This window comes from Antedon mediterranea, chromosome 4, assembly GCF_964355755.1.
Source record: "Antedon mediterranea chromosome 4, ecAntMedi1.1, whole genome shotgun sequence".
NCBI classification, from domain to species: Eukaryota; Metazoa; Echinodermata; class Crinoidea; order Comatulida; family Antedonidae; genus Antedon; species Antedon mediterranea.
The window spans coordinates 16988328-17005445 of NC_092673.1; the positions used below are offsets into that span (position 1 = coordinate 16988328).

Genomic DNA, 17118 nt, shown 5'->3' on the forward strand with positions numbered 1-17118 from the left:
ATATAAATAAACACATATAAAAAGTTCAAAGCATATTGAAAACTTACAATAGATGTTTTTAATCGCATTTCCTACTGCCGAATTCTGAATCATACCAGTTATTCATTTCAGGATTACTTTATTTTCACTTTACCTTGAAACCATGCAAATCAACCGTATGTTGCTATAATTTCAACGATTTAGATTAAGGGTCGCTGTTAAAAAACGTTGCGTAACGTCTATATGTTTGGATGAGTTTGATTTCCACAATTTTTTTTTTAGGACATAATTTCAATTAATAACTGTAGTTGTTAACTGTATACATTGTAGTTAAAAATATACATTATTATTATTATATCCAGAATGAATGATTGCTTCTACAAGTGTTTGTAATCACACAGAGCCTTTGTATAACCTTATACCATTGAAAAAACTAAGACAATTCAAGAGTGTTTCCCAGCTGTGAATTTTAATATAGTGTTTTTTATGAAAATATATAATATGTAATATTTTTGTTTTGTGTATTTTTTTAGATTTACCAAGTACTGTTGATGATAATTTAACAGAATTGTGATTAAAATGGGATTTCAGTAAAGAGAGAATTAGACAAAACATTATTTCTGAGCGGTACTGTAAAAAGGCGAAAAGTGTGCAACTGATAACAAATGGAGAACAGTTTCCATCCAAAATACTGTAATAATGCAATGAAGCTATAGTTTGCAGATTTATGTGGCATGCTTGCTTGATTTTTGCTTGATTGTTGATTTTTTTTGTTGTTGATTTTATTTTTTCCTTGATGTTTTAAAAATCTATTAAAATCTCGATTCAATTTTCAGATATTGCTGAACGTGAATTAGATTTTCAGAAAGCATACAATGAAGCCTTGAAAGATGGATCCGTTCCAGTCAATCTTGGAATGCTTAAAGTGATTGGGCAAGAAGGAGTGGGTAAAACATGCCTCATCAATGCCTGTCTTGGAAAAGAGTAAGTAGTACTAGTAGGACAATGAAATTTACATTACAAAATATTTGAAGAAAAGAATTACAAACCAGCTAACTTTTAGCGATTTGTTTTTGATAAACTACTACTCTCTAAATATTGCAGTAATAGATCTAACAATAGTTAAATAAAAACGTCTATAAATATATAAATCGGTTTCTACAATGATCATAACACCATCAAATTTTCTATAGATTATAGAATTTCATTTTAATCTGGTATTCTTAAAAAAAAGATCATATGAATTGTTGAATAATTTGACTTCCTAAATGTATAATTAATGAATATATTAAAATGGTTTTGAATTGAAAGGCATTACAAACATATTTTGGTGCCAAAATTCGCTCAATACGCCCCAACCACTACCGAAAACACCGAGAATCAGCGTCATGGAGCATATTTTGTATTATTTGGCCCACTTACTATGATCCGATTTTCACCAGAGTTTTCTCCATTTGTCGGAAATTTAATATTATTTTAAATGATATATATTTTTTTACAAATATGATAGTAATTTTTCCGGACAACAAAAGAACGTGAGTGCCTATCGCCCATTTTCACTGCGTGAAACCGGAAACATCGTATGGATTATAGCGAATTTGTCTACAAAATCAACTCAGTAGAATACGTTATTGGGCTACGAATTTCACCGGAGTTCCTGCAAACGATTCCTTATTTAATTCTGATTAACATATCTAAGAAACAGCCTCTGATTCGTCGAATTCGCTCCGGACTAGGCATTTTAACCAATCACGTCAGATTTCTCAAAGAGTCTGGTTGTATCCTTTTACACGCGCTATTTTGAAATCCTCGTTTTACGTCCGTATTTATGCTGACATCATTTGATTATCCTTATTTATACTTCGTTTTCTTTCTACTTTTTTGGATTTTAAGTATAATATAGCTTTCATTAACTTGTAGATAAAGTTGAGTGTACTTGTACATTTTTTGTTTAATCATATGTTAAAAATGTCAAAGCCCTCTGCTTTTGTGTAGTGTTCATCGGGGTTTTTATGAGGTTTGGAACAGTCCATGTTGACCGGATAGACCGGAGTGGGGATGTGCAGCTAGCGTAAAGTGGTGGTTGTGTTAAATGAATTTAAATTATAATTTATAGCAATGCTCTAATAATACTGTAAAATGTTTAATTTAGAGGGAATACTTTTATAATACATAGTATGTTTTTTTCGTATGTTCACTTTCTATGAAAAATGCACATCGTGTCAATTAACCCCCTCTGGAAATAGTAGTCCATAGCTTATCTCCGACTGCCTGAATGACCTTCGTTGCGCGATCCTGTACACAAAGGCCGAATAAAAATTACTTTTGTGACAATAAGTTTGAAATGGAAAAATTGCATTTTTTACAGTACTTAAAATGACTGAAGTTCATAGTTGTTGGTTTCAACAGCCAACAATACCAACAATACTTTTTGTATTTTTGCCAGATTTGAGAAAAACCATGTAGTTACAGATGGGATAGCAGTGATAAGAACAGCAAGCACAACATGGAAAGAGGCTAATGCTGATAGTGGTAAACATGAATACAAATTAGCATATTACTCTTCCCATCATCATAGGCTATGTAACAATATTTAACTTTGATCTCATTATCATAGACACAAACAGGCCCACAATGAAACTGAGATGTAGAATGGAATTCAATAAATGCATACAACTGTAGTATGGTGTCAACAGTCATATTTTCACATACATACAGCAATTGTTACTCTATGATCCCTTAACACACAACCTATTGTTTGTTGATGTACTGTAATTGTAATTTTACATTAGATAATCAATCAGTTAAATTAATTGTCATCTATCAATGTATCTGCTGAAATAATACGTACTAATGTCTTTTTTCTCTACAGCTAATCCTTCAAAACAGTATACAAAAATCGTCACTGACAAACTGAGAAAAAAGAAAACTCTAAACGTATGTCAATAATAGTGTAATGAAAACATAAAATGAATAAAGTAGCACCTACAGGATTATTGCAAACCAGACACTTAGGCTTTCTTTCTAAATGAATCAATGAGGCAGCTATTTCATTTTTTTTATTCTTCAATTCTTTTAAAATTTACTCTAAAAAATAATTTGGTTTTGTTTTTGAGAGTAAATAATATTAGTTTTTCTTATATTAAATTGTAAACAATACTGTATTTAACTTTGAATAAACATTTATTACTTTTTTTATATCCATTTATTGTTTTTGTTTTATGTGTCAGATTGACATGAAACCACCTACAGATGATGAGGATGGTATTCTTGATGAATACAATAACGATGACAAAAATGATGGTATGTAACTTTTCTTTAAATTCTAATTACTAGAGGGTGACCTCGCTTTGCTCGCTCCCCCTCTAGGATGTGTAGACGATGGTTCTCGGAATGATATTGACTCTGGTAAAAAGGTTTTTAGAAGGACATTCTTGCCTGGATGTGTTCGGTCGGTTACTAGCTATTGTTTGTTGATGTATTGTAATTGTAAAAAACATGGACAGAGGCTGAAGCTGATAGTGGTAAACATGAATAAAAAGTAGCATCTTCCCATCATCATTGGCTATGTAACAATATTTATCATTATTCTCATTATCATAGACACAAACAGGCCCACAATGAAACTGAGATGTAGAATGGAATTCAATAAATGCATACAACCGTAATATGGTGTCAACAGTCATATTTTCACATACAATTGTTACTTTACTTTACAATTGTTACTCTATGATCCCTTAACACGCTAGCTTGTTTGTTGATGTATTGTAATTGTAATTTTACATTACTTAATCAATCAGTTAAATTAATTGTCATCTATCAATGTATCTGCTGAAATAAAACGTACAAATGTCTTTTTTCTCTACAGGTAATGCTTCAAAACAGTATACGAAAATCGCCACTGACAAATTGAGAAAACATAAAACTATAAACGTATGTAAATAATAGTGTAATGAAAACATAAAATGAATAAAGTAGCACCTACAGGATTATTGCAAACCAGACACTTAGGCTTTCTTTCTAAATGAATCAATGAGGCATTATGAACAGCTATTTCTTTTTTTTTCCTCAATCCTTTTAAAATTTACTCTTAAAAATAATTTGGTTTTGTTTTTGAGAGTAAATAATATTACTTTTCTCTTATATTAAATTGTAAACAATACTGTATTTAACTTTTAATAAACATTTATTTCTTTTTTATATCCATTTGTTGTTTTTGTTTTATGTGTCAGATTGACATGAAACCACCTACAGATGATGAGGATGGTATTCTTGATGAATACAATAACGATGACAAAAATGATGGTATGTAACTTTTCCTTAAATTCTAATTTCTAGAGGGTGACCTCGCTTCGCTCGCTCCCCCTCTAGGAAGTGTAGACGATGGTTCTCGGAATGATATTGACTCGGGTAAAAAGGTTTTTAGAAGGACATTCTTGCCTGGATGTGTTCGGTCGGTTACTAGCTATTGTTTGTTGATGTATTGTAATTGTAATTTTAATTAATTAATAATTTCTCTACAGGTAATCCTTCAAAACAGTATACAAAAATGGTCACTGACAAACTAAGAGAAAAGAAAACTGTAAGCATAATGTCAGTAATAGTGTAATGAAAACATAAAATAAATAAAGTAGCACCTACAGGACTAACTATTGCAAACCAGTCACTTAGGCTTTCTTTCTAAATGAATCAATGAGGCATTATGAGCAGCTATTTCATTTTTTTGTTGTTGCTTCAATCCTTTTAAAATTTACTCTAACAAATAACTTGGTTTTTTTGTTTGAGGGTAAATAATATTAGTTTTCTCTTATATTAAATTGTAAACAAAACTGTATTTAACTTGAATAAACATTTGTTTCATATTTATATCCATTTTTTGTGTTATTTATCAGATTGACATGAAACCACCTACAGATGATGTCGAGGATGATGATGGTATTGTTGTTGACTACAATAATGATGACAACAATGATGATTACAAAAATAACGACAACAATGATTACAAAAATGATAGTATGTAACTTTCCATTAAATTCTAATTATTATTATTACATATTACATAATACATATACATTACATTTTGTTGCTAATTTGCAATTTCTGTGATATTAAGTTTGTGCTGTAGTTATTTGAAATAAATAGATTATTAATTAGATTTTCCAATTTAAAGTAACTTTTAATTTTCCTATAAAATTATTAAATTTATGTGATCAGAGGTGGAGGTAAGGCAACCTTTAACCTGTGTAACAATTATGGTGACAATCATACTTTTCTACCTCTACTCTGACAGTGTCAACTAAAACTATAATGATGATAACAATGATGATGATTCAGTGTAACAATGATAATGAAGACTGCAATGATGATAATGACAATTAAAACAATGATGATAATCAGAACAACTATAACAATATGTTAATCACTTTTACAATGATTAAAATAATGATGCTTGTTTACATGTGTTGAGAGTGACCAAAACACTTGTTTCCACTACAGGTTCTTATACAGCTACTAAAGCTGTTACATTTGATACAGATCAGCAATTAGATAAAGATGTAATCAAGAAACTTGAGGAAAAAAAGGAGGACCCCTTGGAAGAAACATTTAACATCTGGGATCATGGAGGTCAATTAATATACCATGGTATACATCGCGTAAGTTATAATATATGTATTTGCCTTGAAGTTAATATTATATTGACATTGTTTAAATACTATACACAGTTAAAAGGAATTGTCTCTGTATATACTAACATAATGGTATGACCAAGGTTTAATTTGTGCATTCAGTAATCGCAAACATCTTTCCATGGTACTGCTTTATATAAATTGTTATTACAAATTTTGCCTACGTCAATAAAAAAGTATTTTGTTTTCAATCATAACTGATTTTAACAGTTTTATATGAATTTGTACTAGAAAAATGCTTTAATAAAAAAGAGTATCAATAGTAAATGTATAAACGCAGTTTATCAAAAGACAACCTACAGAATAAAATGATATTCGCGCAGTCACCTATCTTGCGCCGCGTAGCGGTGCTATACAATCTTTGCTTAAAGCATATTAATCAAATATTTGAATAAAAACAAATTGTGTTTTTGCAGATGTTCATGACATTACAAGCACTTTATATTGTAGTGTTCGACCTAAGTGTAGACCTCAATGATCCTGCTGTTTATATTGATTCCAATGGAGTAAGTATTTTGCTATATATTTTATGCATTACAATGAGTTTTATTTCATACCTTCCAAATGAGCTGCATAAATTTACATAATTGAAACCTAACCATTTTAATTGTGGTTAGAAATCATTTACTTCTTCATTTCATTTTACTAGAACAAAGATAAAATGTTTTTTAAACTAGTCTTTCTTTTTTATAGCAAAAGTGTAAACATCATTGGACCAATCTCCAGTTCATATTATCTTACATCCTGTCAGTTTATTCTCATAGTCGTATTGTGAAAGAAGATGAGGAGAATGAAGTTAACAAACCAACTATCCTTATTGTGGGTACACATAAGGGTAAGCTTGGTAAGACTGAAAAAGAACAAAATGATGAGGTAATCTATTTCTATAGCTATCTTAAAAAATAACCTAAAAGACATATTACTGCTCTAAAAATATGAAGATACTTTATTAACCAACTTTATATAGGTATATAATAATAAAAAAAATTTAAATATTATTTTAAATAAATATATATGTATATTACATTTTATAAACTTTTTGCAACCAGGCAAATATCATTTTTGAGAAGGTTCAAGATGTGCTTAGAGGAAAACTGTATGAAGAACATATATATAAATATTTTGCCATTGAAAACAGCCGAGAAACAACAGATAAAAGCTTTAGTGATCTCAAAGAGGTTATTGAAAAGTTTATGGCCACTTTAGAAAAAGATGTTCCTTTAAAGTGGATGCGTTTTCGATGTGACCTTCAAGACCTCAGGAGGGAAAAACATTTTTCTTTGTGTCCTTTAGAAGAGGTAAACTTTTTTTTAACCACATTAATAATCTTACTTTGAGCATTAGAACTGAATTAATAGTTCCATGTTCTGCCACAGTGTATTAATCAGAGGAACTCTACACCCAAATGTATAGAAAACTCGTTCTGACCACTGAAATGAACCGATCCATTATTAATCGGAGGGATTATAAAAATACATTATACCTTTTTATAAACATTTCATTGCAGTATTAATGTTATAAGTTAGGATTTGCAAAATGTTATTAATTTAATAATTTTTATCTGATTATAAAGTAATAATATTTCAAATAACCAATACTCTGATTAATAATGGATTGGTATTTAGTAGTCTCATAGCAGAATGAAACTAGAAAACTCAGATGTTAAAATCAGAGTTTTCTATACATTCGTCTCAAAAGTACAACAATAAAATAGACATGAGAAACAAACATTGCCACATGGTAAGCTGTAATATTAATCTTTCATATTGAAATATGGTATAGTACTGATTAGATTTCTGTAAAGACAGTCTAATTTGAATGGATATAGAAACAATTTAGGAATGAAGACTTGCATAAGAAAACGGTTTAACATCTTGTTCTATATTCTCTACACTGAAATACCAAAAAGTGTTGTTCATGTAACCATGGAGGTATACCTCCATTATGTAACAGTTCAAATACAAAATTAACGTTGGTAATAACTGTAAATCTACCATGTTATAAAAACGGAATATCATTTCCTATTTAACTATTTAAAAAAAATCTAATATTATAACCATTATTTCTAGCTCAAAATGCTGGCAACTAAGAATGGTATTGAAAAAGAACAATCGGTACTGCTTAACTTCCTGTATGATCTTGGTGAAATTGTTTACATGCCTGACAACAAATTATTAAGAGATAAAGCAGTGTTAGATCCGATGCAGCTGGTTGAAATTGTTACTGCTTTTGTAACAGTCATTCCACCAAAGTTTCCAGTAAGTACAGTAGGCCCATGTAATATTTCAAATTGTAAATACTAGATGGTACGCTCGCGTACCATCTAGGTCGTGCCCACAGATGGTTCTCGAATACATAATAATTTCAGGCACTGGCGATTTCAAATGTACAATAATGCAGGACAATAATACATGTCGTTTACAGGAACGAATAAATAGACACTGTGATTTATGTACTCAACTAAAATTAGCACCCTGGGAATTACTTCCGAAAGAGAAACTTGTCACAAAATGAGACCAATTGTTTAAGTCAAATTTAAACAAACTTAATTTGTGTTTTGTATGTAACATTATGGTTGAGGGATGGGGAAGAGGATGGGTGCAAAGAGGAACAATTTTTAAATATATTCTTTATCCATTTAGTAGCGAAATATTAATTGTTTTCATGTTTTACAAATAATATACCACTAAACACGGTAAAACATTGCGATGTAATACTTTGTTGAAACTATCACCGTCCTAGTCGATTGAAATAGTACAGTACATGTAACGATACACTACGACGTATATATGTTTATATAATGTTAAACAATTTGTGAAAACCACCTCTATTCGGGGCAAATCATAAATTCGATTTAATCGTTAATAAATATTAAATTATCTAACTCAACTTAATTAGTAGGCCTAATGGTTTTCAATTGTTTCTAGAGCCAATTCATACTTAAGTTGGTTCCTATACCCTACCCACCAAAGTTGTCGTTGATCCTTCGACGGTACCACCGTAGGCCTATCCTCTACTGGCTTTACAACGCTACTCATGCCAGTGAGGGAAGGGTGATGATGTGGAGGGTGGTTCCCGGGGTGGTTTAACTGCAATAATAAAGATTTGTACATAATATACGGCGACTGAAAACGCTAGCTCATTATCCGTTAAAAAAAATCTATATCCAACCAGCACAGATTGAAAACAAAATGATCGAATTTCTGTTATGAGTATACAGTACTTGCCTTTACGACGCCTGAGGGAATAGACACTTGTGGAACAGAGATTGGAATGTTCCATTCATTGCAAATCAATACATTTGTATAAACGTATATTAAATGTATCAAAATAGCATTTTTTAAGGAAAATCGGCCTGTCTTCAACATTATGATGCTGTACTCGAACTGTTCAACCGGTTTTCAGCTATTAAAAACAATTATCGTAGGAGGAGATAGGAAAATGCGAAGTGTCCTCGTATTATTGTATGCGGGTATTTTTCAATTTGACATCATCATTAGACAGTGTATACCACGATCAGAAAACACCCCTATTTGGGGCAAATCGTTGAACCTAAATTCGTTTTAATTTAATAACTAATTATCAAACTCAATTTAATTAGTCAACAGAGTTACATCAGGTGGTTAAAATCAGTACCGAAAGTACGAACCAACTTTATATACCATCGAGTAAACATTCTAGAAATAACGCTTGATTTACCGATTTTTGCTCTTACGTAAATTTATATATAGATGTGTTTGTGGTGTCACTCCTATGCAAGTTCGGTGCAGTTCCTTGTGAAAACATTATTTTTGATCATAGTACTTAAGAATTCTTTTTTTTGGTATAGAAGCCTGCATTTAGGAGACTTGACAAGGGCATACTGGAAGAAAAGTTGTTGCGAAAATTATGGAAAGAGCGTAAAGTTGACGAAGGAAAGAATTTTGAGTTCCTTGTGGCACTGATGATTCAATTAGGTTTCATTTGTGAAAAGACGACGACCAACAACCAAGATTTGGCAAGTACATCTACAGTAGGTTTTATTCAGTTATCTTTTTTAACATGTTATATTTTGTATGCAAGATTGTGTAAAAAATTATTTTTTTGGGATATATTTGTAGAGTTATGACATATTTTGGTTAAACTTTCTGCTGAAGATGTTTTTAACATGTACAGGAAATGATTTTCGTTTTCTTATTAAAAGAAATTTAAATGGCATTTTACAAATCAACAATTTCAGGAATGTGTTGGAAAGCGATCATTCTTTGTGCCACTACGCCTTGCTTTCAAGACATCAACTGAAGGGAAACCAATGCCTGATGAATTTCCAGCTATCAGTATCTATTACGACTTTAAGGGATATCTGCCAGATGTATTGTTTCCATATATGATTATTGATTTCCTCAACAAATTTCAAAAGAAAGGCGATGACCCAATACTCTTGTATAATCATGCTGAACTTTACTTCGACCAAGATCATCATGTGACCTTATCTCTTGTCAAATTTGTGACTACGGACGAGGAGGATGAAAGAAAGTTCTTGTTAAAGGTACTGTATCATATAATTTCTTGTGATTTAGTCATTTAATCTAAACATAAACTTAAATTCAGATACCAAAACATTACTTTTCTTCTTTTTTCAGGTGACTATTAAAAGAACAAATGTTCCTAATGAAGCAAGTAATGAAGAACCCTCTTCTGAAGCATGTAAAGAGGTATGTTATTTGATATATCAGTTTTTAAAACTATAAGATTTTTTATAGATATTTTTGTTGATTTGATTTTTTTGTAATTATGACATAGTTTAAAATAACTTAAATATTTAAAATCCTGTTTGTGTAGTTTACTTGATGTGTAATATAATTTGTAATTTTTATTGATATACATTATTAATTGAATATTAAATTGATTATTGACAATTGATTTATAAAAACATTACATCTTAAACAAATAAATGATATAATCTTAATATTATATAAATTTAAAATACAAACAACTTAAAGTACAGTTATCAAAGCTAGTTTATAAGTGATATTCACTGAAATGAAATTTTTATATGGTCATGAATCTTGGCCTCAATGCCTGCAATTAAAACTTTATAAACAATAATGAGGTTTATTGTATGGTGACAAGATTTTGTTACATTTTGACAAAATATGTAAAATGTCGATAGTAGTGATAATTCACCTTATATTTGTATTTTAGGAATTTATTTCAATTATTATTGTTTTACTTTTTCCTTTATAACTATTTTGTATTGTAAATGTTTAGCGAACATTTTAAAAATGTGTGCTACATTGTTTAAGTGTTAATTGCATGTTTTTGAATATTAACCTTTATATCTTTAGGTTTTGTTAACGATCCAGAAGTCATTTGCACCTACTAAAGATGGTGGTAGAAGAGGGATTCAATTCGAGAGATGCATACTTTGTGATATATGTAGTGATACATCAGAAAAGAAACACATTCAAAATCTTGGTGATTTCCAGGACGAGAAGTTGCCATGCTCCAAAACTGGCACGTATATGAGTATGGATGTTACACGTTACAAACGGCTATTTGGAGGTAAGAATAAAAACAGAGACAGACAAGTTCGATTTTATTTCACTGAAATATTTACTACTACAACCATTTGGTGTAATGGTTATGTAATCAGCCTTTCAACTAACAATAGTTTCAGTTGACTAACAATAGAACAGCAACGCCAAAAACAAACGGGTGAATTTGAAAATAATCATCAACAAACTTGTACATTAAATCTAATTATGTTTTAAAATTACAAATCACATATTATAACTGTTGCCTCTTGTACAAAAATGAAGTTTTTTGGACAAGTAGTTCTCGAGAAAATGCAATTTCAGTTTACTCAATACTTTAAGACTGTTCGCTGGCTTTTGAAAATTCTTTTAACACTAGCAGGTCTGAAAATAATTCTAAAAAGTTGTCCAGAATTGGGACCGTGGTCCAGATTGCCTCCAAAATTTAATGGAAAGATTTTGGGAAAGATCTTGTAATTACTTTTTGAGTTCCTGCTAACAAACAAACAAACAAACACACACGCGATTGACTACATATACCTCCTTGGCGGAGGTAAATAATAAAATTTATGTAAACCGATAAAATGTGGGGAAAAACCTAAATATGAGTTAGTACTAGTACTAAGAGGAATTAATATATCACAGTTAACAGCAGCATTTCACCTAACTCATATTTCATCATATGGCAATACAATTACGTAACGCATATAGCGCTTAACATTTTCAAAATTGATTTTGGATGAAATTGGAGTACGTTTCAGGCAATTTTAAGCGTTTAAAAAATTGCCATTAGTGCGCAGATTTTTCACAAGCCTTTATTTTAATAATTTCATCATATTTTATTCAACTCAAAATTGCGTAATACAAGCACCTCAAAAAGGACAGGCTAGGCACGTGTAAGTTAACAAAATGGTGAAAATATGCCAAGTTTTATAATTAATATAGGTCGTTTGAATGCTCGGGAACACCCATTTTGCATTTCATTTTCTTAAAGTGTATGTATCATATGTATGATTTATTATGAAATTAAAGGGGGGTTCCGGGTTTAAAATGAATAGTAAAAAATGTAAAATATATTTGTTTGTCTCTTGAACGGTAAAAGTTTCAATTTATATAAGCGCCCAGTGAAGCAGAACGAAGGCTGTGAAATAAGGCCAGATTACAAGTGCAGCTACGGCGATATGACACTGTGTTACCAGAATAGGAAATTCGTGAAATGGTCAATCTTCCGACGACCCGTTATCATTAACCATATCAATTACTTTTGTAAAATTATACTTATCTGATGTAATTTTAGTCGGTCTTTCCATTTATAAAGTCAATGTTCTATGAAAATTCATCAAAACAGTGAAAAATTAGATATGTTTGCACTTTACGTTTGCCGATTTTCGCACTGACTTAGGGAGGGCCTTCAAAATCAATGAAGCGTAACGTATACATTCCTGCTGAGCGAGGAGGAGAGAGCGAGACGACGATCGATACACGTGCTCTACCCTATACCACTTGCCCGCCTGGCAGCGTCACGTGATAAGCAGATACAGTATACAATACCAAACTGGTCGGGTCGAGTATACCCCGTCTATAATTACAACATGAACGATGTACAGTATTTGATTGAAGGTCGACTCGACCTACCGAAATGGTATAGATAATATAGCTCGAATGAGAGAGTTGGAATATTTGTAAACATAAGTATTGCTAATTTTAAGAAGTGTAGCCTAGTAAAAGGCCTGGTAGTATCAATTCGCATAGGGTCTACTACACTAGCTAGCTCAATTTTTAACTGGGCCGGATCGGCTAGGTCTCCTTCCTACTACCTGGTCTACTTGCTTGATGCAGTAGTATCCGCTTTTTTGGAGAGTAAACTAGGCCTATTTTAGGCCTACTTAGACGATCGGGAAACCATACGTGCGGACGGCGATATTTACAGCCGATTTTGTAGAATGTTTTAGGTTTAGATTGTTTAGGAGTTTGGTTGATAGGATGGGTTTGGAATCCACTGAGATTTGTTATTTATGGGCCAATCGTTTAGTAGTGGGCCAATCGTTTAGTAGTAGGCTAGCTAGGCCCATGATGGGCCCCAATGTTTTAGCGTTTTAATCCCTAGTCAGAATGGCTCTCACCCATGAAACAAAATGATTTAGGCTAGGCCTAGCCTAGTACGTGAAGCCGATAATACGATCTGTACTATTCAAGGTATAAAAATAGTATATAATTTATGACTCCGTAATCTGTACTAAGTTTTGTATTTCATTAAATGTCAAATAAATAGTTATGCTACTACTGTTATTATTGCACTTTAGGCATAGCTTAGAAAATCTACAAAAAATGTATTTCACAATGATCGGGTGGTCGTCGTTTGACAGGAGAGAGAGATTTAGTTGACAAACGCAACGTACATGACGTCGCGAGTTTGGAATCCACTGATGACGCGATTTTGTGAATATCTCATGAATATTAATGAGCTTCCCTAAGCTGCTGAAAAACAGACTTTCCATGAATTTACCCTAAAATGTATATGAAATTTTATTTTTTTAATTTCTCGTTATTATTTCTTCATTCTGACATGTCTATATTGTTATAATATTTTTTATTTAATAAATAAACGATATTTAAAAGCAATTTTAAACCCAGAATCCCCCTTTAAGTCATCACTAATTGCATATTAAATTTTCAAAAATTAATTTTGACAATCAAACAAATTATGACATTTTCTTGGGCCGAAATAACAAACTAAACATTAACTTTCTTCCGTAAATACACTTTTAGTCAGTTGCATGGCTCGGTGGTCTGTGCTCGTGTCTATGGCATTCAAGGTACCGAGATCGAGTTTCACCTTGGGGACGAAACGAAATAAGATTTTTTTTTATATCCGTATTGTTTGTTCAATTTTATTTCTTAGTGTATAGATTATACACATGATACACATGATTTATAATGAAATCTAGATAAAAAGTAACTTTTATCTTTATTATTATGTAACAAATGTGGTCTATGACATTATACGCAGAGGGATATTGATCAACAACATCGGCAAGGGTTCGAGGCCGACTCGCTCCTAGTTCTGGTGGTGGAACAAGTCTTCTCGGATAAGGACTATAAACCGTAGGTCCAGTGTACACAGTTATAACCTGTGTGTACTTTAAAGAAACCCAGTTCATTATTCGAAAAAGAGTAGGGGGTTACCCCGGTGAACTGGTTCACACAATAGCCCCTGTATCAGGGGGATTACCACCTATCCTATAGGACAGTGATTAATTCACTATTGGTAATCCTTGGCCACATTGCCTAAAGACATAAAATAAAATAAATAAATAAATAACATGCTGCTAATAGCTGTGATATCTTCATTCCTCTTACCAGTAGCAGTACTATCAGAATCATTATTGATAATCTATACATTGTTACAACATGCTGCTATTAGCTGTGATATCTTCAATCCTCTTACCAGTAGTATAGTACTATCAGAATCATCAGGCCCGTAGCCAGGGGGGGTTTTATGGTTCAGGCGAACCCCCCTTTACAGCGAACCCCCTTAACCAACTGCGAACCCCCATCCCCGACATGCCCAATACCTCACCCTCATCTCCAAAAATCCTCCAAATACGTGCCCCACAGTACAAAAAGTTGTTTGTAAATTGAAAAATTCGTAAACTTGTTCGTGAACCTTCTTCTCTGTATGAGCGTCAACTAGTGATACGTGTCTGTAAATTTCTAAAAGCTGCAAATGAATTGCCGATTTTAACCTAAAAAATAAATGTTTGGTCCCTGCATGTAACATGATATTGACGCGTCTCATAGCGAGCTGGCGCACGAACGATTCGTACAAAGGACACCGCCAGACAAACTGCGTACCTATAATTGTTTAGATCACTGGCAGTCAGGCAGCATGCATAAAGTATATAGCCTTCCGACGTACATCAGTATTTATGTGTGACTATGAAGTATAATGTATCATAGAGGATTATAGTGAATATTAATATTTTACACTATAATATCTATGGTATCAAGTACTGTAGTTCACATTATGGCATCCGATTATTTTTATTTTTTTCTAGACCACCAGCCGATACGTACTAAAATGTATCAATATCACCTATTTACATATTTATATTCCTCAACAAATTTCTGTAAATAAATATTATAGATAGAGCTAGCAAATAGCATTTGCCTTCGCCCAGTGTGCTTTTTTCGGGGCTGCTCCTAGATATACGTTCGCATTGAACTTGAACGCAAAACAAAATACGGAGTGAATGATCAAACAATCGGCGGTTCCGCACAGAGCACGCGCATCTAACATACGGCAACAAATAGTTATCGTCATTTAAATTATCGACGTGTTTGAGGAGGAGGAAAAAAGTACGATCTTTTTGCTCATTGGTTATATAGCATGCTGCACGAGAGTGTCTTTCCCGGCCATCTAGGGGTGTCATTTAACAAAATTCGCTTCGCATCAGGCTGGGGGAGGGGGGGGGGGGTTTGACCCAAATATTTAGTGTCCGAACCCCCCCTTGACAGATCCTGGCTACGGCCCTGATCATTATTGATAATCTATACATTGTTACAACAAGCGGCTATTAGCTGTGATATCTTCAATCCTCTTACCAGTAGTAGTACTAGCAGAACCATTATTGATAATAGCTGTGACATCTTGTAAAGTGGATAAATATTTTTTATTTTATTTGCAGACGAAAGTTGGCCAAAAGAAAGGAGAGGAAGAAAAACGGATCAAGGTAATTGATTGAAATATGTTGGTAAATAAGTAGAGAGAGAGAGAAAATAAAAACAAATTTAATATTTACAACATCTCAAACTGGTTTTGATTAGAATTGGGGGAAACATCTCTTGGTATCTTTATTTTATTTTAATCCTTAACCATAAAACATACAAAACAAATAAAAATCCATAGCAGCCAAAAAAGCTGAATTGGGGATTTGTTACAAAGGCCAAATTTTTACAAATTATAAATTTCACATATTTTTTTTCAAATTAATATTATAAATATTAAACAATTTAAAAATTACACATAAAAGCAAGCAAAAGGCACAAAGAAGCGTTTTGCTAAGAAAAAAAAAAACATGTAAAGTCATTATTATTTAAGAATTAAGCAGACAAGTGAGATATAGAAGAAGCGGTCATTTATTATATCTGGATAATGAGACCAAATTGTCCATATGCATTTTATCATATTTTAACTTTTAATCGCTTTTTAAAGATTTTGTGCAATAATGTGTGTGTTCTATATTTTAATTTTTTGTTTATATTTTATATATATATCGGTTTTTTATCGTACTAATATTTGCCAATCTTTAAGAAGAATTTCTTAAATTGTTATTTTATTATGATAATGGACAAATAAAGCTTTTCAATATTTCATTAATTTTTCATTTGCAGGAAATACAATGGCAGATTCTGAAACTTTGGACAGTTTCCGAGACCTAAAAGGTGGTCTCAGTGGGTACTTTGATGGTGAAAGATACCATTGGCTGAGGTTCCTACTATTTGATCAATTGGATGTCGGGGACCTTACAAATCCACATTGCAATGGACATGACTTACTCAATACACTTGAAGACAAAGGTTTCATCTCACCAACCAATGTTAACTTGCTGTTAGAGATTACAAATACATCTGAAATCCAACAGGCCAAAGATCTTGTATCAAAGTATATGAGAGACAACAACATTCAGGATAGACATACTGATAGAACCAAGTTGTCGTCTTACAGAAAGCGACTGTTCAAGGCCCTGAAACAAGTTGACCCAGATGCATTACGTAATGTTACTGCTTACTATGACTTGACAAAATATAACGTCTCCAATGTATGGGATGCAGTTCTCTATCTGGAGAATGATAAACAATTAGTAGATGATTTTGACAAAATACAGAGGTTTGCAGAACGTCTTGGTGGAATAGCAAGCAACACACTACTTGGT

General features: G+C 32.2%; 1 protein-coding gene and 1 long non-coding RNA gene across 2 annotated transcripts in view; both read left to right on the forward strand.

Moving 5' to 3' along the window:
- Positions 1-3213: 3213 nt before the first annotated feature.
- On the forward strand, positions 3214-4287 carry LOC140047859 (uncharacterized). Its single transcript, XR_011844974.1, has 3 exons — positions 3214-3282; positions 3848-3912; positions 4212-4287. It is a non-coding gene; the product is annotated as an uncharacterized lncRNA (long non-coding RNA).
- Positions 4288-4513: 226 nt separating this feature from the next.
- The window catches only part of LOC140047620 (uncharacterized), a 46404-nt gene continuing 33799 nt past the window's right edge, over positions 4514-17118 (forward strand). Inside the window, exons 1-13 of the mRNA XM_072092657.1 lie at positions 4514-4561; positions 4872-4992; positions 5476-5633; positions 6083-6172; positions 6360-6539; positions 6716-6964; positions 7736-7924; positions 9496-9678; positions 9886-10194; positions 10289-10360; positions 10994-11210; positions 15871-15915; positions 16577-17116. Of these exons, the coding sequence (XP_071948758.1) occupies positions 4529-4561; positions 4872-4992; positions 5476-5633; positions 6083-6172; positions 6360-6539; positions 6716-6964; positions 7736-7924; positions 9496-9678; positions 9886-10194; positions 10289-10360; positions 10994-11210; positions 15871-15915; positions 16577-17116 (2386 nt within the window). The 5' untranslated portion in view covers positions 4514-4528. The remainder of the gene's footprint in view (positions 4562-4871; positions 4993-5475; positions 5634-6082; positions 6173-6359; positions 6540-6715; positions 6965-7735; positions 7925-9495; positions 9679-9885; positions 10195-10288; positions 10361-10993; positions 11211-15870; positions 15916-16576; positions 17117-17118) is intronic.